This window comes from Furipterus horrens, unplaced genomic scaffold (assembly GCF_987537825.1).
Source record: "Furipterus horrens unplaced genomic scaffold, mFurHor1.1.pri manual_scaffold_15, whole genome shotgun sequence".
Lineage (NCBI taxonomy): Eukaryota > Metazoa > Chordata > Mammalia > Chiroptera > Furipteridae > Furipterus > Furipterus horrens.
This window is the reverse complement of record NW_028327185.1, coordinates 10542339-10564236: the sequence shown is the minus strand read 5'-3', so window position 1 is coordinate 10564236 and position 21898 is coordinate 10542339. Positions and strand designations below refer to the sequence as shown.

Sequence of the window (21898 nt, the reverse complement as noted above, 5' to 3'; positions counted from 1 at the left end):
GGTTGGCAAGGCCATTGCACACAGGGCCTCCATAGCCAGAGTCCAGGGGTTCCTTAGCGTGCAATGGAAGCCATTAGCTAAGTGGGGAGGTGACCTGAAATGACTTGTTTTAGAAGCATTTCTCTGGAGGCTGAGTGAAGAGGCCAGGGGAAGTGAGTGGATGGATGCAGACCTGCTATTGCAACAAGAGCAGCTTGGCCTAGGATGCTAGCAGTGGTGAAGCAGAAGTTTCTGGACACACTTTTGGAGGAAGTCAGCAAGATGTAACGGAGGGGAGGGAGAGGAAGGAATTAAAGCAGGTATCTCAGAGCGAGCAGGTGATGAACAGCATGTTTTCAAATGCGGGTTTTCTTGTGATTTGTCACAGCTGTTCCCAGTTGTCTTCCCCCCCTTACTTGTTACTGCTGTCAAGACAGTTGTCACTTCTAGCACCCCCACAAAATTAACTAATTTATTGCACAGAGCATGGGAGTTAGAGCAAGGCCCTGGATACAGTCTACCAGGGAACAGATTCCACCTGTTTACTGTGATCTTGGCATTTCACCTTCAACAGGGTATGCTAATAGTACCCATTTCATAGGGCTGTTGAGAATTAAATGAGTTGGAGCACCTTTATGCTTTTAAGTTCTCAGCATCTAGCAAATCCTAAATATATTCAGATTTGCAAATATGGATTTCCTGTTTCTAGCCTATCAAGATCAGAGGGGCAAGAACCTGGGACATTGTTCAAGTGCTCACCTCTTATTAGCCAAGTAAGATTCCCTTTTTGCTTAAGAGAATGTTTCCAAATTCCTTAAAACATTCTTCTTGCTACAGTACAGTAACTCCCAATTTCACCAAGATCCACTTACTTAAAATTATCTTGCCATATAATTTCTTTCATTTGTAAAAAATTTACTTTAGGAATATTTTCTGGTATCTTAATGTTAATTAGCTACTTTCATAAGTTACTTTAATATTCAAAAGCTGGTTACTTTGATGTTAAAAGTGGTGAATTTTGCTCGTTTCTACTCACCACTCTGGACCCAACACGAATTCATCAACATTTGTTACGTAGCAACCCCCACACATAGTAGTTATCAGCCTGTCATGAGCATTAACCCAGAGATCCATGACGTGGCAGTTCACACAAACCTGAGTCAAAGATGGTCCTGAGCTCAAACTACTATGTATATTGTCCAGACCTTAGTCAATTTTAATCCTAATCAAACTGCCCGTTCTATTGGAATGAGAATACACATCAAATTTTAAGACCATGGTAGAGACAAGCTCAGTACATTGACATGTTGATACAATGCCAAGTTTTCCACTTTGTGCCAATTTTTTTTCTAACCGGCCCACTTTGCAATATATGACTTATTGTATATTATAGTGCCTGGTCAGCACCTATTACTCAAAACTTGTTTAACAATTCATTTTTCACTTCACTTCCAAGAGAGCTTCAGAAACTCAAATTTAATAACTAACGTTCAGTACTAGAGGTGTTACAGGTCTTAAAGGTTCATTATCCTCATTTCACACTAATTATTTTAAGGCTATATAAAACTCCTAAGGATTAATTATTGGTGTTTGACCAATTTCAGGATTAATACACATCTTAAAATAAGCAAATCTCCAATGCACTAATTTTGGACTAGACTTACTATATAGTATGTTTATAAATATACTTCCACTATTTAAGCAGATTTAACTATTTCCACGTGATTCTGTTGGCTGGTTAGGTAGGGGAATTATTGGTTTAGAATACAACATAGCCAAACATTGAAGATATGGTTTTAGCAAATAAATTCATTATACAAGGATTACATTTTCCCCATCTCTCAGCAGTCCTAGAATCGATTCAGATCTAAGGTGACAAATCAATGATGCGAAAACTACTTTGCATACGGACATTTCAAGTGAAGTATAAGGGTAAGGCCGATAATAAAGACCAAAAGCAGGTATAGTTTAATGTATTTTAATAGCAAACTTACAGGAACAGCACAGAAGACAGACAACATTAAAAACATGTACTTGCATGTAGGACAACTCAGTTAGAAAAGTATAGCGAATGGATGGAATCTACTGTATGATAAAAATGCTACAAACACCATTTAGTTGCCATCAATAAGAAATTTACTTGTTTTAAAAAAATCCAAATGCTGGCATTGTCCAGAAAAATTTAACAGGTTTATTTATATTGTTATAAAGTTGAACTGCTGAAACTTGTTCACTGAAACATCTTTACTTGCATTAATGCTTTATGTCCCCGCATTTATATTAAAAAAATTCACACACAAATGAAAATGGAAAAACTGCCAATACCTGATTTCTGTCCCCTATTTTCCACTTGCAATCATATACTTAGGTACCTTTTGACCCCATGGAAAAAAAATATCTAACGTTCAGAACTACCAATAACAGGAAGAAGAGAATTTTTTTTTTTTTTAAAGAATGAAATGTTTCCCATCATAGTGGACTCTTAAGCACGTTCTCCACGTATGCGGCGTGCTAGCTGGATGTCTTTTGGCATAATTGTTACACGTTTGGCATGGATAGCACACAGGTTGGTGTCTTCAAAAAGGCCAACCAGATAGGCTTCACTTGCCTCCTACAAAAGGAATAAAGAAAAAAAAGTTAACGGTATTCCCAACAGTTAAGATATATCTGTACCAGTTAAGATGATGGGATTACTGACCCCTTTAAAAACCTACTTCAGAAGACATTTACTTTACAAAGTGCTTACATTTAAAAACCGGTGGGACACAAAGCTAAACGGCAGCTTATGAAAAGGGCAAGGCTCAAGTATGTAAATCTTTATAAAATACATGAAAGTCAAATTACTTCATTACTAAGAAAGTTTAATATTTCTAATATTAATATGATTTCTGAAATGTGTCTGTAGTAAAGCCAAGAAATCGAATTTAAACTCTCATCTTCTCACCCTTACAAAGATAAATGGAATCATGTATACAATCCAAATACCCCTTTCCCACTAAGTGTCTCCTTATTGTGAACCATACTCACACTCCAAGATGTCTGAACCTTTGCTTTGCCAAAAATTGTTATATAGCTGACAAGAGGTTTTCATCCTATGGTCCTAATCTACCTTTCCTTTTACATCTCAAAATTAAAAATTTTTTTCTTTTATTGATTGTAGAGTGGGGAAGGGAGGGGGAGAAACCTTGATTGGTTGCCTTTTGTGTGCACCCTGCATGGGGCCCAAAACTGCAATCCAGGCACGTGCCATGACTGGGAATCGAACTGGCGACTTTTCAGGATGACGCCCAACTGAGCCACACCGGTCAGGACTGCACCTCAGATTTTATCACAAGAGCACTACAGGTGCAGAACATACATTCTGACCTATTTTTCCTAGATGTGACCCCCGCAAGTGTACCTTCCTCTATGTACTCTAATCTGTGATGGCATTTGTTATCCTCTAGTCATCAATACCAATCCATCGGGTTTTTCCTATTATAAGATTCTTGGAAGGCATCTTCGTAACCCTATCACCCCAAAATGGCTACTCATGTGAATCATTCATTGATATTTGGCATATGAAGAAAAAAGGGGGAGTTGCTATTTTTAACTCTTAACTCAAACTCTTAGTGCATCTTATAGTTGTTTGAAAAGTAGAAGGATCCTTTAGTTTAAGTTAAAATGTCTGTTTACTCATTTTAAAACGAAGAAACTGTTTTGGCATTAGCCAAACTGTTTTAATGGATTAGGAGCATTAGCTGACCTTGCCTCATTATCTAGAAGGGAGATACTTTTCTGTTCCAGATATTTAGGAAGAAACAGACTGGTATAGTTGCTATTTTTGTCCTAATTTAAGTTATTTCCATTTTGTAATCTTAAGGTAATGATGAAGCTAAAAAAGAAACACAAAAATACTTGAGCAAGTCAAGCCCCATACTATTACACAATACATAAGACAACTAGATGGGAATAGCCCGAATTGCTTTTTTACAAATATTCTGATTCTGCAATAAAACCACAAAGTTCTGCTTTTGAAAGCATTAACACAGCAACACTTAATTCAAACGGTTTACACTACTTCATCTCATAAATAAAGTATCCCTTCACCTTTATTCCCTTAGCCTAGTATCTCCTGTAAAACCCCGTTTCACCCAGGTTTTCGGTGCCTACAGGCCTTTCTGCAGCACACGTTACCAAAGCCGGGTCTCACTCGCGTCCTCTTTAAGAAAGACCTGGCTCAAGGCTGTAACACAAAGACCACACAGCCAGCCACTCCCCTTGCTCCTGGTTTCCGGGCGTGGGTGACCTCGCACTCTTCTTTCCTTGGCACTCACTGTTCTTGTACACCTCCGTCTTTTAATACCCTTTGATTACTTAACAGATGTCATTTTATAATCATAACGCCTTGCTCTCAAGTAATGTTATTAAGTATTTGTTGGTCTGTTTTTATATTTAACCCTAATTTAAATTTGCATATTTCCTATACAATTAGTCCCTCATATTATACCTATTCCAGAGACTGTATTAACAGAAAAGCGCTTAATATTCAGGGAATCATTCTTGAGATATTCGGGAGATGGGTCAAGTCTGGAAAACAGGGCCCACTGTAGCCTACTTGTACGGGTTTGCGATGTACATCAGGTACACGGACTGAAGTTCCTCAGGAGAGAAAAGTTCTGTTGCACCCATCTTATCTCGGGACCGTGCAATTCTACAATGCTTTTGCAGAATGCAGGAGTATTAGCTGCTTTCCGGACAAGCCCACAGGTCCTATGATGCGGAGACCATCTATTTAAGAGTGGTATGATCTGTAGGCTCCCAGGGCTGTCTCTGAACCTGGTTAGCGGTCTGTGTCTGGTCAGCTCTGGGATAAGGTTCCATACTCACAGGGGATCTGACTATGACCCACGTATTTGCAATTCTATACTCAATGTCCCAAAGACTCCTAAACCTTAAGGCTGTAATGGGAATTAAAGACTGCCATGTTAATGTATAGCTCAATGAATATAACTGAGATAATGACAAAAGAAATCGTATCTTACAACTCAAAGGAAACTTTAATTTACAACATTTTTAATATATCCCAATGTCTGACTCCCCCTGCATTTTAACACACCTATGTCCATTTATTAACATAAAAATACCATAGTTCAAGCCCTTAGACATTAAATCCAAAAGCTAAATTTTAAGTTACTCCATTCTGGATTATCTCTGGCAAACCTAGATTAACTTTTCTACCATCCTCATTTTAGCTGTATTAAAAAGTTGTAAATAGTGTTAATTCTAAAGCCACTTCTGTAATCAATTTCAACTTTCTTTTATTATTCTATTCCCATTAGCAAATTCTTCGCTGCTCTATCTTTAAAAGAACTGAAGTGTATGTATAAAGCAAGAAAACACAAAATGAAAAACTTGTAATGAAGATTACTCTTTCTAAGAAAAACAAGAGCTATCTAAATGCTAGAATACTATGGGCAGCAGAGGTGAACATTTTGCTCAGAACTAATACAACCGTACCTACAAACAGCAACAGTAAACTTTTGAACATTGTATTAAAAAGACAACAGTCTTATACCCGGATTGTTCAGTAATCCCAGTTTACAAGGCTGTGTAATGGCATTTAAACTCAGTAAGTTTACTCAGAATGTTTAGTAATCTCAATTGACAAGGCTCTATTATATATTATAGCACTGACAAACTCAAAATGTTGAATTTCCAAATATAATTATATTCTCAAAAGCACAGTCCTGCTAACTCTTAACTAGGAAACAAAATTAGCAGCTTTGAAACAATGCTAAGATTCTTAGTAATAGTACTGTATTAAAAGAGTAAGGAAAATGTGATTTGCAATTGCAGTGATAAATGAAATGGAACCTGAAGATAATCACTGATTAAAACAGAAAATAAAGTTTTAGATAACACCACTAGATTTTAGTTTGAAATTCCAATTCATTGAGAATTCAACAGATGCCTATTTCTGGAATTCTCCAATCAAGCGCAATTCTGACTACCCATAGAAACAGCTCAGCCAATTGCACTTCAGTGCAGAACCCACCTATCAAAGCCTCCTCACTTATAAAACAAAAGCCTGGCACAGCAACAGCAGCCTTGAAAACCGCCCAATGGAGTGTATGTGGCTCCTAGACCCTCCCCGCAGAGAGATTCTGAGTCAGGTCCGTGGTGGTGCCTAGCAATCTGCCTTTTTAATCACCTCTGAACCCACGCTCTGATGGAAGAGGTGGCTTTACCATATTTTGAGACACACTAACCTGAAGAATGCCAATCATACATTATCTTACTTGTGGGCATTTCAAGTTTTCACCTCAGCATAAATCAGATATTTCAAATACATAATCCCTAAAAGAGTGCTTCTCAAAGTTCTGACACCCTGGAGCCGAGATTAAACTCAGCATGGTTCCCATTTAAGCTGAAACCCCTAACCCCCTTCAGCGAAGGGCAGCCTTCAAACCCTCCTCCCTCACAAGCCACCACCTTTAGGCACCTCCTTGCTGCCTCGGCCTCACCACACGGCTCCTTAGCACGGCCACGGCCACGGCAGCTGTTTCGCACTCTGCCCCGCGTCTGCCCCCTCGCTGCAGCAAGGCTGTCTACTCTAACATTCTTTCTCACCGGCCACTTTGAACCTGATCACCAGAAGAGACTTTTATCCCATGTCTTTTTATTGCCCTGCAGCAGCCATAAGCCAACCAGAGCCTGTCTCTTCCCATTAACACTGTCTTTAGTGCAATGTTTAAAATATTTAAATGGTTTAATAGGATGCACAGTCGGCTTTGGAGTCAAGTGGATTCAAACTACATTTTCTGTGTGTATAACCTCTCTGCCATCTCAACACTGAAATAAGGATATCACCTGTCTTGCAGGCTTGTGATGATTCAATTATAGATGCATGTGGAAAGACTTAGAGTTATTCTTGGCACACAGGAGGACCTCCAACTCCTATTAGAGCCTTTCCTACCCGCCATTTTACCTGCAAAGCACCAATAGCTGCACTCTGGAAGCGCAGATCTGTTTTGAAGTCCTGAGCAATTTCTCGCACCAGACGCTGGAAGGGAAGTTTGCGAATCAGAAGTTCAGTGGACTTCTGATAACGTCTAATTTCACGGAGTGCCACAGTACCAGGCCTTTGAAAAAGAAAACAATGTAAAGAAACAGTTAAAAAATACATAAAAAACACAAAAGGCTAAGCGGTCAGCTTTAAAAAAAAAAAACGCAGTCATTTTTCAAAATAAATAAATAAAATAAACCACCCAAAATTTCTTCAGCTTTTGTATCAAATTTCACTCATCAATTTAATCACTTAAATAGACTATTTAAGTCTACTAAGAATAATATAATATTTTTAAGGCAAAACATGATTTTCAAGGTTTCTGACTTTATCAAAGTACCATTTATTTTATTCACCTTTAACATACACATCACTAAACTTCTGTTATAATTACAGCTTGGAAAGGTATTAGGCCACTAATAAAGAAGTCAAATTGTTCAGACTCTTCTCAATTTGCCACCACTCCCCCCACCCCCACTCTCTATTCTTCTATAAGACCTGCCATACAACCCAACCAACTTCGTTTAAAAATACCCTTCTGGTGTTTAAGTCTGATTTCCCAGAATATCTTTACTTTGACTACTGCCCATTCCTTAAGATTCTTGATTGGGCAGTTATATGTGGAAGGTTTGTTTTTTAAAAACTAAGTAACTGTTAGCAAGAAATTACCTCAATTGACTTATGAGCTTTTATTTTGCAAAGGCTACCTAAGTATGGACAACTTCTGCCCTCTTATGGCAGATGCCCTTAATAACACAGCTCAGGGTAGTTCAAAAGGAACAGAAGGAAATAAACCAATTAAAGTAAACAAGGGATGGGAACTTTACTAAAATAAAATGACATCAATCTTGATTAAATCATTATTTTGCCAAAAGCAAGGATATCCTCAAAATGCATTTACAAACAACACTTCACTATTTAAAAATACATATTACAGCTAAATAAAATGTTAAGCTCTTCAACTTTATTAGTGATGTAGTAGGTCTCCTTTGGGCTATGGGTAAGATTGTGGCTTCAAATTAAATACTCTCCCAATAAAACCTAAACTTTATATACATTTTCAAGAATTAAAAGAAAAACATAAGTTTCTCTAAATCAAGAAGCTTGCTTATTACATACATATTTTTGTTAGATTATATGGAACTGTGGTTTGAGGCTTTGTTCATTATTTTCCTGTCTTTTTTAACATGACCAAAAAAAAAAAAAAAAAAAAAAGACTGTGGATGTGCCTCACCCTCCCTCAATTCCTGTTATGATTTGATAGCTTCCCCAAACTGGCCATTATTTTCCTCTTATTTTTAATACCTGTAACGATGAGGTTTCTTCACCCCTCCAGTAGAGGGCGCACTCTTGCGAGCGGCTTTGGTAGCCAGTTGCTTCCTCGGTGCTTTACCACCGGTGGATTTGCGGGCAGTCTGCTTTGTACGAGCCATGGCAGAGAGATCTCTTTAGTTACCTACCAGCAGCAAAAAACCAAAAATCACCACAAACTACCAAACACCCAAGTTTTCCTGCCACTACCACCGCCACCCCCCCCCCGCCGAAAATCTGGAAATAGCAGCATAAAAAATGTCGGTAATGTTATATAATTCGAAAGGGTAGGGATTACATTTACCACCCAAATGCGACTTCTTGAAACAAACTGTAGTACTAGAAAATTGTTCCCACTGAACATCAATCACGTCTCAAAATGCCAAATCTGAGCGACAAACGGCAACACAAAAAAGACCCCTGACAGCCTTTGCTTCAATTTCTTTAATTAAAGCAGAAACGAGAAACGTCTGTAAACATTCGACTCATAAATACGTCAAAAAAAAAAAAAACCAAGCCACAAACCACAGAAAAATCGAGTCAAATTACAGCAAAAAAGGTCTTAGCCCCCCCCCGTCATCCTGCCCCTTTGCATATGGCAGTTAGATTGCTGTAAATATCTGAAAACATTCCTGCTTTAGCATCTCTAGTTACGCTGACAAAAAGGCGTCTTGAAAAACGAAAACCAAGAGACGAACAACAGCCAGCACCGGCGAGCATTCTACAAAGCATCGTCCTCGCGGCAGTCCGACCAGGCTTCGCAATGGAAAAAAAAAAAAAAGTGCCCGCACCCAGGCTGTAATTAACGCACCGGCCGACCGGGCCACCCCAAGCACCACATAAACTTTTGGTTTCGCCTCCCGGCCCCTCGGCTCGGGGTCCCCCAGCCTCCCGCCCCGTTCCCAGCGTCTCGCGCAAGCCCAAACTCGGCTTCTAGACCAGAACAAAATGGAAACAATCGCGAAACGTATCCGATTTCCTTCCAAAGAGACAAAACACCAAAACGCTCGAAAAATACCCCGATCCCCTGCCACGTGCCGCCCTCCAAAATGCAAAAGTTTTTTTTTTTTTGCTTTTAGGATGCATCAAGTTTCCGCTTCTCCAAAAAAGGAGAAAGAAATGCCCCTCTTCAAAGAATTTTCCTCCTTTTCTGAAATGGGGAACAGAGAAACGGGGGAAAAAATATGGTCGGTGACCAGAGAGGAGAGACAAGATGGTGAAGCTTAGCAACAACTGTGGGGAGGCTGCAAAAAGCGAGTTACCCCACGGTGGGAAGCGGCGGCGATTTCCCCCCCTTTCCCGCCCTAAAACCGGGGGCCGGAGCCCGGAGGCGGCAGTTAAGAGGCCCGCGCGGGTCGTGGTGAAGGTCTGGGGTCCCGGGAAGGGGCAGCGGGCGGGATTTCACCGAAGAAAAAGGAGCCCCGGGCGCGGGGAGGAGGGAGAGCAGGCTCGGCGCCGCGGCCGTTGCTGCTGTTGGGCTGAGGCGGCGAGAGACTGGGGAGCCGCCGCCGCCGTCGCCTAAAGGGAGAGAGAAACTCGCTTCCCACCTCCATTTCTGGGCCAAAAAGTTTGTGGGCCGAACCGGAGGGGCCGCGGGGACCCTCCCCGCACCGCCTGGGCCCGGCCCGGGGCTGACGGCAAGCGGGGCTCGGTTCCGGGGAAGCGGGCAGACGGGGAAACTTACCCCCCTTTTCCTTCGGCTGGAGCTCTGTGAGCTGAAGGAGGCGCTGGCGTTAGAGAGCGACGGCGGCTGCGAACACAATTGAAAGATGGCTGACACCGAGGTTATCCCCCAACACACGCCGCCCCGCCCCCGCGCCGCGCGCCAACCAATCACACACAATGGAGGGAAGGCTCGGCCCCGCCCCCGCGCCCCCGCTCGCGCTCCGCCCCCGCCCTTCCCCCCGCGCTCCCGTTCGCTGGCGCGCGCTCGCCCCTCCCCCGCGAGCCGCCCGCTCCCTCCTCCCAGCCACCTCGCTCGGTGTGTATACAAACACAAAAGACATGCCGAGGGGCTGACGGCTCCCGCCGAGACAGCCGGCCGCCCCCGTTTTAACTCGCGCTCCCGGGCCCCGCACTCCCACCCGGCTCGGTGAACACACGTCATCGAACTCGCGAAGCCAGGGTTTGGGGCGCCGAGGGGCAGGTAGGGGGGAGGGGAGGGCGAGAGAAGGCGCGGCGGGTGAACGCCCGGCCTGCGGGCGTCTCGGGCCGCGGCGGGGAGAGGGCGGGGGCGCCCCACTCCCGCGCGGGCCCTGACGCGCGCCCCCGAGGCGCCCCGGACAGCGTCCGGACGGAGAAGCGGCCGTCCGGGTCGCCTCGCCCCAGTCGAAAGCATTCACCAACAGGAAGCTTGCAAATAGAAGTCTGGTGTACTGCTCCCACTTTCGGATCGCGCTGCTTGGCAGCTGGCTGCGCGCACAGCCCTCTGCTTGCTCTCGCTCCGGTCCAGGTGCGGCCGCTCGGGCCGCGGGCAACTTGATCGGCTCAGACCCCGACCCCGACCGAGGCGCGCCGCCCGGGCGGGCTGCTGGCCGTGCAGCGGCCGGTGCGCACGGGCTCGGCCACCGGGCACTGCCAGCCCCTTGCAGGTAGCGTCTCCAAGACCAAGGGGACGAAGCTCGCCTTCTTTCTGGGCTGGGTGTCTGATGCAAGATGGCTGTATTTTGTAAGCCTCTAAAACAGTGTACACAGCTCGGTGCGCCAGGGCCTGACTGCCAGTCCCGGCAGCTTGTCCTACCAGCTAGCTGGGCCCTTTAACCGTGTCAGCGTTCGGTAGAATTGCCCCATCAGGGTCGTAAAATATTGTCAGGAGATTCTGCGTAGTTTAGGTGCCGCGGGAAGGGGCAAAAATAAAGAAAACGTGGTTTGGGGATTGTTAGGTTTACGTACTCAATTTTCCAATTCTCAGTAGCATGAGGAGCAGACTTTGTACGGCTCAAGTTATCCACGTTTTCAGTTCAGTGGCCTAGAATATGTAAATCCTCCCCAGGTGGAATTGACAACTGTCTGTGAAGGTTTTCAGTGGACGTGTCATGCAGACCACCCATAGGGTAGTGGAGGGCACTATTTCATCGTTGAAGGGCACTATTTGTAATGTGAAGATCTTAGAAAGCATCTTAGTCATAAACATTACCCTGAAACGGATATATGGAAATGAGGGAGGGAATAGATTTGTCCAAGGTCACTTAAGTGAGAAACAGTCCCAGGAGAAACTAAAAAAGAAATCCAGGCCTCCTGTTTCATTATTATTTAATGAATGCTAAGTGTCCGTGGTTGCTGGGCTGCTGTGCAGAGCCCACGCAGTCTGCTGGCTTATCCTAACAGCACGTACGCCAGAAAGCCCAGGCGAAGAGTCGCCCGTGATTCAGGCCAAGAAGAGATTTTTTGGTTTTGCTTCCTTTTTATTTTGTTTCCAGGATACAAAATAGGTATTGGCTTTATCCAGGAAGGCGGTTCTACATCAATTAAATTCATCATATCTTCAAGAAATGTTAAGTGACATGGGCAATAGTCTCTTTACAGGCTAGATTTTTCTATAGCTCCCATATATATATATATTTTGGGGGGGGCTTAAAAATATTTCTAAGGAAGGGAAAGACTATTTGCCACGAAACAGTTCTGATCTTGGATTATCTGAACCAACGCAGCTGTCTGTCTATAAAATGGAAGTAATATTTGGCCTCAAGTTCTTCCCAGTTGTGGAATCGAGTAGGTGGTAAGCACCTGGGTAGGTGTCTGCTTATCTAGTGGCTTCAGGAAGTTCTCTCACTGAGTGAATAATGAGTGCCAGCTATGTGCTGGGCACAATCCTGGGTGCTAGTAATAAAGCAGTGAACAAGACAAGCAATGCTCCTGCCTCCCTGCGGCTTGTGATCTCTGGAAGCATTGCTTTACACAGGGAAGCAGCACTTGGAGGCGAGGATGGGAACAAAAGCTTTTAAGTTAAAACATTTCTTCCGAGCATAGAACACTCATGGCCACTAATTTAGATTTGTTTATCAGTAAAAGTTTCAAACAGTACAAGGGGATGGATTTTAAATCACTATTTTATTACATAACATCGCTTCGCTCCTGAGTCAGTCAAATGCAAAGATCACGGCCTCGTGGAATTGCTTTTTCTGTACATTCTCCCCATTCCCACTATCATGTCACCATTTTCCTTTATCACGTGGGCTTAAATCTATCATATCTGTTGTTTTTTAAATTTATTTTTTTAGTTTTTCAATTTCAGTTGACATATATTAGTTTCTGGTGTAGAACATAGTGATTAGACATGTATATAACTTGTGAAATGATCATACCGATTATGATGTTTCTTTGTTTATTATCTGTCTCTTCCCCAAGCGATAAACAGTCGAGGACAGTAGTGGTCTTACCCGTTTCTGTCCCCCGGACTTGCACTTTGATACTTTCATACACCTTGACACTTTCTGCACTATACAGCTTGCCGAGGACCTCACCCCCACCAGCCAGCCTCACTTCCCACTCAGGGTGGGGCCTTTCTCAGTGTGCTGTACCTTCTTACTAGGTGAGCTCCTTCACTTCCATGGCAATTGTCAAAGACATGCCCAAAGTAGAGAGAATAATATAATGAACCCCAATGTACCCATCTCCTAGCTTCGAAAGGATCAGCTCGTGACCAGTATGTGTGTCATTTGTACCTCTACTCACTCCCCCTACCGCCCCACTATTTTGAAGCAAACCCCAAACTTTTAAAACCCATTTTGTTGGTAGATATTTGAGTACTGTAAGAACCAAATGAATTGTTGATATGCCTATTATATCTTTTATCATCTATAGGTTCTCTCTCTCTATGTGCACTTTGTTAAAAATATATCCTGAGGCTCTGGAGTCCAGTCCTCTCTTCAAAACTGTCCCTCTATCTGTCTTGCTCAGTACATGGCGTTATGATTTATTGAACTGCTCAAACCAAAAAGCACAGGCAGCCTCCTTCAGCCTCCCTTCCTTTCACCCCCATAGTCCTATTGGTCCTACCTCTGAAAAGCGTCTTGGAGGGACCCACTCCTCTTCGCCTCTCACCTGGCCCCCCAGTCCCTTCCTGTATGACCCCTCTCCACTCCTGCACCTCTGTATTCTCTACTGCAGCAGGCCGAGATTAAGGTTAGAGAGTGTAAATCAGATTAAGTCACACCCTTGCTTAAATCTAATCAGTGGCCTTCCACGGCTCTTGGTTCAAGTTGGTACTTGCAGGACTTGGCATCGTGCCTGCCCTCTCATGGCACTCGGGTGCTGTCCCCCAGCTTTCCGTAGGGCTGGCTCACTCGTCTTTGAAGGCAACTTTTCCCGCTTTTCCATGTCTTTTTACTCTTAGAAAGTGATGTGATTTGTAAGGTATACCAAAGAAAAGTGAAGGAGTTGAAGCTATTCATATGGAACTTGATTAAGAATTTCATCATATATTTCTATATTACGTAATCACTGTAAAAGGAAACATTTTAAGGAAGATATTAATATGAAACTTCTGTAAAACTCTGGAAGAAAATGTTTTCATGGGTTTTAATTAGACGTTGAGCTTACAGCCATGAACATAATTGTTTATATCAGGTTTTATACCTGAGATGGCCATGTGCCATTCCTGATTAAGACTTTATGATGAAGATCTCTTCAAATTCCTATGATCTAATCACTGAAAAACTTTGTTCACACATGTAGGGGAAAAAATTCAAAGTAATCGTTTTCAGTCCTTCAAAATGTGACAGTTGAAGTTATATATTGAAAATTCTTTCCTTTTTTTAATAGTTCATATTCATTGTATTTTTTCCATGACCATTTATCCGCCTATACCCTCTTCCACCTCTTTCCACCCCCTTCCCTCTTCCCTTTCTTTCAACAACAAATGTAGTCTTGAAATTTCTTGTGAATGGAATTTGAATCCAATTAAACTTTTTAAAGGTCAAGTATTTAAAAATAGTGATGTAGCTGAAATTTGCAAAATGTACCCTGCAGCTGCCTTGGTCACCACCTACAAGGGTCTAGACACTAAAATGGAGAGAAGTACCTGAGAGAAGGAATCAGGTCGGCACCAGGAACCCTGTTCAGCCTCCTTGTTCCCAACCCTGACTGGCTGCAGTTTGGGCTAGACAAGGCTCTGTGGGCACCTGGCATGGCTATTCCTTAGGCTCCATGTTTCTGATGAGCAGGACCAAAGCAGGAGTCCAGGGGCTAGGACCCCTCCTGGGCTGCGCTCACCATACCAGGAGGAACGGTGTGGTGGGCACTGCGCATTTTGGTGCTTGGCACTGACTGCAGTGACAGTGGGACAAAGGGCAGATCCATGCTGCCCAGGTTGTTCTCCAAGGCGACCCTAGGGCTGAGGGGACCTACTTCCTGGCACCCCCGTAGCCCATAGGGAAAGCTGTTGTGCTGCTCTGAGGTCACAGCTACAATGTCACTCCTTAGAGAGCCCTATTTTCCCTGCCCTGCCCCTCATCTTAAAGTGTCACATTTCCATGCTTATTTCCTTCACAGCAACTCTTACAAGCTGACATTTTGTTGATTTCTTTGCTGATTTGTGGGCTCCCTAACTAGACTATGAAGGTGGTGACAGCAAGGACTTTGATACTTTCATACACCTTGATATTTGGTGCACTATACAGCTTGCATAGGACCTCACCCATGCCGGACACTTAATAGATATCTGATAGATGAATAAGCAAAAGTGACTATATTTTATAGCGTTTTACAATCGATAGTAAGATGCATTTTATTTACAGGATATTCACATCTGAAAAAAATCAAAAGAGGTCTGTCCAGAAAGTATCCAGCCACATACTATGAAAAACAGACATTTATTGAAGAAGATACAAAAAACATTGTGCTGTGGCTGGTGTCGCTCAGTGGACTGAGTGCTGACCTGTGAACTGAAAGGTTGCTGGTTCCATTCCCAGTCAGGACACGTGCCTGGGTTGCAGACCAGGTCCCCAGTTGGGGGCATGCGAAAGACCCTATTGATGTATCTCTTGCACATTGATGTTTCTCTCCGTCTCTGTCTCCCTTCCTCACTCTAAAAATAAATAAATAAAATCTTTAAAGAAAAGCCTATTGTACACAGGACAATGATGCCTCAGTCCCCTTCAAAGTAGGCACCTTGGGACCTCACACCGTTCTCCCGATTGCCATCAGCTGCCCCGTTGTATTTTCCTGAATCTCATCAATGGTCTGAAATGTCTTCCCTTTCAAAGGTGATTTTAGTTTTGGGAAAAGCCAGAAGTCACAGGGTGCCAAACCTGAGTCACCTGGGTCGTTTGAGTAGTCACCAAACAACCACACAAGGTGTGATGCAGTGAGCGGCGTGTCGTCGTGATGAAGCTGCCGGTCACCAGGTGCCCACAGCTGCGGCCTCTGAACCGTCCGAATGCCTTCTGGGGAGGAGTGTTCGAGCTTAACGCAAAATTCGATACAGATTTGTTGCTCTACTTGCTCAATCATTTTGAATGCATCACAGGCTCGCTCAACAGTGTCTCCTGTCTCCACTGACTAGTACAGTGAAGTTGTCATTGTTCATGCATAGGCATTCCAGTCCACTCTCCTTGGCTGCCAGGTTACATTGATATCCTGAAAACCATTCTCGTTATTTTAACAATGGTTGGACTTTTTCTGGACAGACCTCATGTACCTCTTAGAATTAATGAACTATATGATCTGTTTCTCAGTATTCTCATTGGGAAAAGAAAGAAATATTTTTCTCATGGTGAAGTTGTGAGGATGTAATGTGCCCATTGGACCAGGGCTGTCACTGTTAATGTTTTATTAATTTTGAACACTTGTTAAATGATTAATGGCATCTCTTCTCATCATTATTCCCTGCTCACCAAGCAACCTAGGGATCGCAACTGGGCTGTCTGTGTAGACCCGAGTTACCCGCTCTGGTATCCACAGATCTTCACATTGTGTAAATGAATAAATGGGTGTCCCGGTGAGATGGGTTAGCAGAGGTCTGCCATGAGGAAGGAGTGCCAAAAAGTTCAGGTGATTTCTGAGACCGCAAAGCCCAGAGCCACGCCTTGACCAGAGTGAATTCACAGTGTAAATGGCATCCAGTGAAGCTTCGTGGGCATTAGGTAGCCTTTGAGACACTCCCCAGCCCCTGCCTTCAAACTCCAGCATTTCATGACACTGCTTAAGTATTAATACACAAGTAAGAAAATCCTAGGGGGAAAAAAAAGCCTTTACAGGATCTGCTGGCCTCTCAGTACACGTGAACAAGGACAATTTGGGTCAGTTGAGCAAACCTCTATTAAGTGTCCACTGTCTGCTTGGCACTGTCCTAGGCACTTGCTGCAGAGGTGAAAAGATAGCCTTCCCCATTTCAAAAGTATGACACATTCACCAGTGGAGCCATTTTGGGAGTTCTGCGGGGACATGAAGGAAACCTCAGGGGCTGGGAGTGGTTGGCAAGAGGTGATCCCTGAACTTTCTTGAATATGTATTAAAATTTTTAAATATTAATTTTTTTTTCTTGTGGCAAAGAAAGAATTACAGATAACTAGGGTTGACTCTTGAACAACATGGGATTGAACTACGTGGGTTCACTTATATGTGGATTTTTTAAGAAGAAATATGTACAGTACTATAAATATGTTCAGAGGGATTACTATCTAAAGGCAAAAGCCCTCTAGCAAAGAGAGTGAATATCAGCCATTTTCCAAGTATCAGCAATTAGCCTATTAGTGTCATTTAGTAAATATCTTTATTATTCTTACTTCCTTAGGGTGTAGAGATGCTGCTATTCCATGGCCTGCAGAGAGGGGTGCAGTGGCTGAGCCTTGGGCGTCCCAGACATAGGACCCCCAAGCTCAGTCACTCTGTGCCTCTGGAACGTGGTTTTCAGAGCTGTCAAGAGAGGCTGAAGGGCCAGCACACGTGATCCAAGCTTATTAAATGGACTAAACCAATGTGATCTTTGTAGGTACCTTGTAAATGTTATTTTTCCCTTCCCTTAGTCAATGAATAGCTTATTCGGTTTGTCTCCGGCCACTGTTCATTGTTATATGAGAAAAGGATAGTCATTCCCATATATCGCACCTGTGAGCAGAGCTGGGGCAGCAAGGCAGGGCAACAATGCTTTCCAAGGTATTTACGTAGAAAGAGGACCCTTTGTGTGAGGCAGTGCATCTGGTGCTGGAGAGAGTTTGGCTTCAGACTCAAATCTGCTAAAAGCCTTTTCTTCTGAAAAAGCTACCCTAATTGTGGTCTCCTGCATGCCGTTTATTTGTCTGCCATGGCTTTGTTTCAGATACATCACTGAAAGTTGTGGTTTGGAGTATCATTTAAGTGCCTTCCCCCCTCTAGACACCTGGATTAAAAAAAGACACATGTCTTCAGCATCGGTTTATTATCCATTTTGAACCTGTACTTGACCTTCTAAAATAGGGGGGCATTTTTCGATGACACTGTTATAAGAATGATTTTAAATCTTCATCTCAACACATCGGTTTGCTGCTGGTGATGAGGTACATGGAACAGACACACTCAGGTGCTGTTGATGGTCGGTTGTTGGTACAACATTTTTGGAAAGCAGTTTCATACTCTGAGCCTATAATTCAAATTCTAGAATCTAAGGAAAAATTAAAAATATAAGAAATATATGCAATGATCTTTAGAGCATATTTATTAATACCAATGAAAATTATAAACAAAGAGAAATATGATTAATGTATGTTAGTTACCTCCTGAGTAAAATAGTATCCTTCCATTAGAATACTTTCTTTAAAACTGCTTACTAGAAATATTTTATTAAAATGTAATGTTGGGGCACATGCCTGGGTTGCAGGCTAGGTCCCCAGTTGGAGGTGCGTGGGAGGCAACCACACATTGATGTTTCTCTCCCTTTCTTTCTCCTTCCCTTCCTCTCTCTCTAAAAATAAATGAAATCTAAAAAATGGTAAACAGAGAAAAATAGAAGAAATTTATTTAAAAAAATGTAATGGTTGGAGAAAGTAAGATATAAAATTATGTGTTTATTTGGGCGAATGCTGGGAAAGTTGTACACTAGTGTATACCTATACACCAGGATGGTGGTTTTATGTATGATAGTTTTTCTTCCTAATTTTCAAAATTTTAATAATATGATTATATTATTATCTATTTGTTTATTTTTTAATTTATTTTTATTAATTTTTTTTAGAGGGAGGAAGGGAGAGAGAGAGAGAGAGACTGATTTGTTGTTCTACTTATTTATGTATTCATTGGTTGATTCCTGTATGTGCCCTGGCCAGAAATCGATTATATTATTTTTATAGTGCAAAGTTTTAAAATAAAAACTCATAAAGTACAGTTAGAATCATATGACATTATGATGAGAATCTACAGACCTAAAAACACCAGGACACATGGCCTTACTTATGGTCTGGTCACAAGACACAGGGTTTGGAATTGGAATTATTCCCACAGATCCAGGACACACATTTATATGTAAACTGGCAATTGATGGTTGTAAGCCAGCAATGAGTAGGGGGACTTGATTTTGTTTGCAGCAGCCCCTCCAGACACTGTGTTGTAGGTGACTCAAGGCCACCTGCAGTGCCATAGTCCCAGGGCAGTGCAAGCTGTCAAGGGACCAAATAAAATCGATACTTGGCAGTGGCTAAACCAATGTGTCTCTTCGGCACCTGTCCCACCCAGGAAGCTGCTGTGTTGGTAGCATCTTCATTCCATGTAAAGGAAGCCCATCAGTCCCAACTAACATGAATACTGGTGCAAAAGCATCATGATGTCTTCTCCACGATTTAGAAGCTGGTAGATGGGGGGACACATGACCACATTCTGCTACTTTTCTCCCCTGCTGGCACTTCCACCTTGCTTGTCCTGGGAGAGGGCCCTCCTCCTAGCCCTGCACTGAGTAGCACATCCAAGATGGCGCCTGTCCAGTAAACCAGACGTCATTGTTGTGCTCTGGCTTCTCTGCCCCTGTCTCTCTGCGTCTCTGTCTCTGTCTCTCTCCTATTACATAAACTCTAAATTAACTTTAAATGAAAAATTTTTGCTGAATGTCCTGGCAATTCATTAATTCAGTCAGTCGTTCACATATTAAAGGATAATTAAAACAGGCACAACTTATTACATCCTGGAATTAAAGAGCACAGAAAAACACCCCTCCCGCTGCAGTTTATAGGCTCAATCTCAGTCACAGGAATTGCCGGGGAAGACGGGGCCTGTGATCAGTGTGAGATGTGCCGCCCGTTCCTTGGGGAGTAGGGCTCAGTGGGGGAAGGGAGAACTTGGAGAATCGCTTGCAGTAAGTGGCCCTCATGGGCGGGCCCCCAGGAGGGCCTTGGGAGGCTGGGGACTCTGGTGTGAGGAGATTAGCCAGACATTTAGAAGGAGATATAGAAAGGGGAAGGAGACACTGAGGACAACTGTCACATAGTAGACAATTTTGCCCCTATCTGTCTTTTGAGTGAGGGACAGCAGTGTTGCTTTTTCTTTCTGGATCCACTTCTGGAGTTTGGCCCCCTTTGGGTGGTTCAATTAATAGGAGCGTGTCCATGGCCACCTGCCTAGGAAGCTTTGTAGGAATTTATTGAGCAAATTTCTTTGATGCCCGAGAGCTGATGCTTACCAAATTAGCCTGAGCAAATTCCTAAGTGTTGGACCTGGAAAGAACATTCTCAGGATCAGCAGGAGCTGTTAATTGCTTATTTTCCTACCAGCGTCCTGCACTAGGACAGGCTACCTCTTCATCCACTGAACGCACACCTTCAGGGGGTCTGCCCATCCTGTTCTGGTCTTCGACAGGATTTCTGGAGACTACCAAGCAACGGTCTCCTCCAGCCTAGGCGGTGGGCAGGTGAGGGGATGAGCTCCCAAGTTCTTCTTTATCAGCATTAATTCCACACCTTGCCCTTCAAGGTTCTTCCTTTTCCTCTCCATCTCCTTTCCTCCCTCTTCGCCCCTCCCCCTCATTCCCCGTTTTGGCCAAATGGATTGGGGAGGGGAGGGGTATGGCCAGGTCTGGGAAATCCATTCTTATTTCATTTTCCAAGGAAGCACGTGGGGAATTACACCTTTGGGTTGCTGAGGTCGCTCCAAGCTGAGACATGAGAGGAACCGATAGGGAGTTCAGAAGAATGACATAATTTTAAAACAGATGTGGAAAGAGGTTCTGGAAAGGGGAACCCTTGGTAGGGGTTCGAGAAGGTCTGAGGAGAAAGCAAAGGGAAAGCACAGGCCGCCACTGTCATCATTCAGTTCCTCTGTGGCCAGAGGAAGTTCTCACTGAGCATGAAACACCTCAACAAAAATCACCCCAAGTGTCTGTCTGTACTTCGACGCTGCACCCTGGCAATGGACATGCAAACTGAATTTACAGGAATGCTAGCTTTGTAACGAGGTCACTGGGATGAAAGGGGGCCCTGCCCACTGCTGACGGACCAGGCTTGGGTACCTGGACCCGAGGCCGACCATCCACCAACTGTCCTGCGAACTGACTGCCATCGTTTTGTGTATGAGAGAAAATTAAGCAGAAGACACTGGCGGAGAGAGGTGAACAGAGCAGCTGCGGGAGGCGGAGCTGAAGGAACCAGGAGCCTTGGCAGAGCAGAAGGGAGCCTCCCTTCCTGTCCAATGGTCCCCTAAAGCTCCATCTGTGTCACCCCATTTCCTGCTTTGAATCTAAGCATCTGTAATTGTCACTGTGTCCTCCGGCACAGCCTGCCCACCCCACCCTCGTCGGGCTGAGCTACGTCCAGTGGGTACCTGCTTCTTTTAACCCGAACCAGCTGGCCTGGAGAGGCATCTCGTCCTTCCGTGGCTGCCCAGCCCCTGGGGAAACCCCCAGCAAACGACCGAACCCACCCATTTTTGTCATATCCCTGTATGCGCGGACTAAAACTCTGTTTAGTTTATGGCTGTGATTCTAGCACAATTCCTGGCCCATAGTAAACACTCAAAGTCTTCGAAGGAATGAAACGCCTGGCCCTAACCCTGGCGAGCTTCCGGAGCTTTGTCTCAGTGGCTTTTGGCCTGTCCTTGCTCAAGTCTCTCTCCTTCCTTGCACTGGCTCCCCCACTTATCCAGCCACCACCCCACTGCGTCTCTCTCCTGGCAGTAATTATAGCCGATATATACTGAGTGCGCAATATGGGCTGGGCTCAGTGTTTCTAAGTGTTTCATGTGTGTTGACTCCTTTAATCCTCCTGAAACTCAGGAAGCAAATTCTGTTATTAGCACCCCTGTCCTCGGGATGAGGAAGCTGAGACACGGGGACTAGGTTACTTGTCTAGCCTCACGGAACAGTGATAACGAGGATTCAGAGCAGGCAGTTTGGCTCCAGCGTCAGCATTCCTAACCCCCTTTTTAGTTTTGTGATCATCAGACCCAGTAATGCTCAGCAGCCTAAATAAAGGAGCAGAGGAAATGCTTCGTTCTTCTGGAAAGAACAAGACTCTTCGTTCTGGAAGCACGGCTGTGAGGAGCGATCAGCTTTAGCTCCACTACCTAATGCAGTCGTTGCATCTCAGTTCGCCAGAGAAACTGCGGGCACCGGCCGAGGTCCCGGCTCCTCCTCCGTGCAGACGTCTCGTCGGACCGCCCTCC

The 21898-nt window shown here is 43.9% G+C and overlaps 1 protein-coding gene across 1 annotated transcript; it reads right to left on the bottom strand.

Annotated features, from left to right (window-relative positions):
• Nucleotides 1-2156: 2156 nt before the first annotated feature.
• On the bottom strand, nucleotides 2157-10119 carry H3-3A (H3.3 histone A). The gene is made up of 4 exons (XM_090263231.1): nucleotides 10023-10119; nucleotides 8333-8483; nucleotides 6950-7103; nucleotides 2157-2590 (listed from the first exon to the last, which is right to left on the bottom strand). The coding sequence occupies exons 2-4, from the start codon at nucleotides 8458-8460 to the stop codon at nucleotides 2462-2464; spliced, it is 411 nt and encodes a 136-aa protein (XP_090119357.1). The 5' UTR covers nucleotides 8461-8483; nucleotides 10023-10119; the 3' UTR covers nucleotides 2157-2461.
• Between the last annotated feature and the right edge of the window lie 11779 nt (nucleotides 10120-21898).

Coding starts and splice junctions, on each gene's coding strand:
- H3-3A (XM_090263231.1), bottom strand. CDS start 8,460: ATGGCTCGTACAAAGCAGACTGCCCGCAAATCCACCGGTGGTAAAGCA. Junction 7,104..8,332: donor AAGAAACCTCATCGTTACAG/GTATTAAAAATA, acceptor TCTTTTTCAAAG/GCCTGGTACTGTGGCACTCC. Junction 2,591..6,949: donor CAGCTATTGGTGCTTTGCAG/GTAAAATGGCGG, acceptor TTCCTTTTGTAG/GAGGCAAGTGAAGCCTATCT.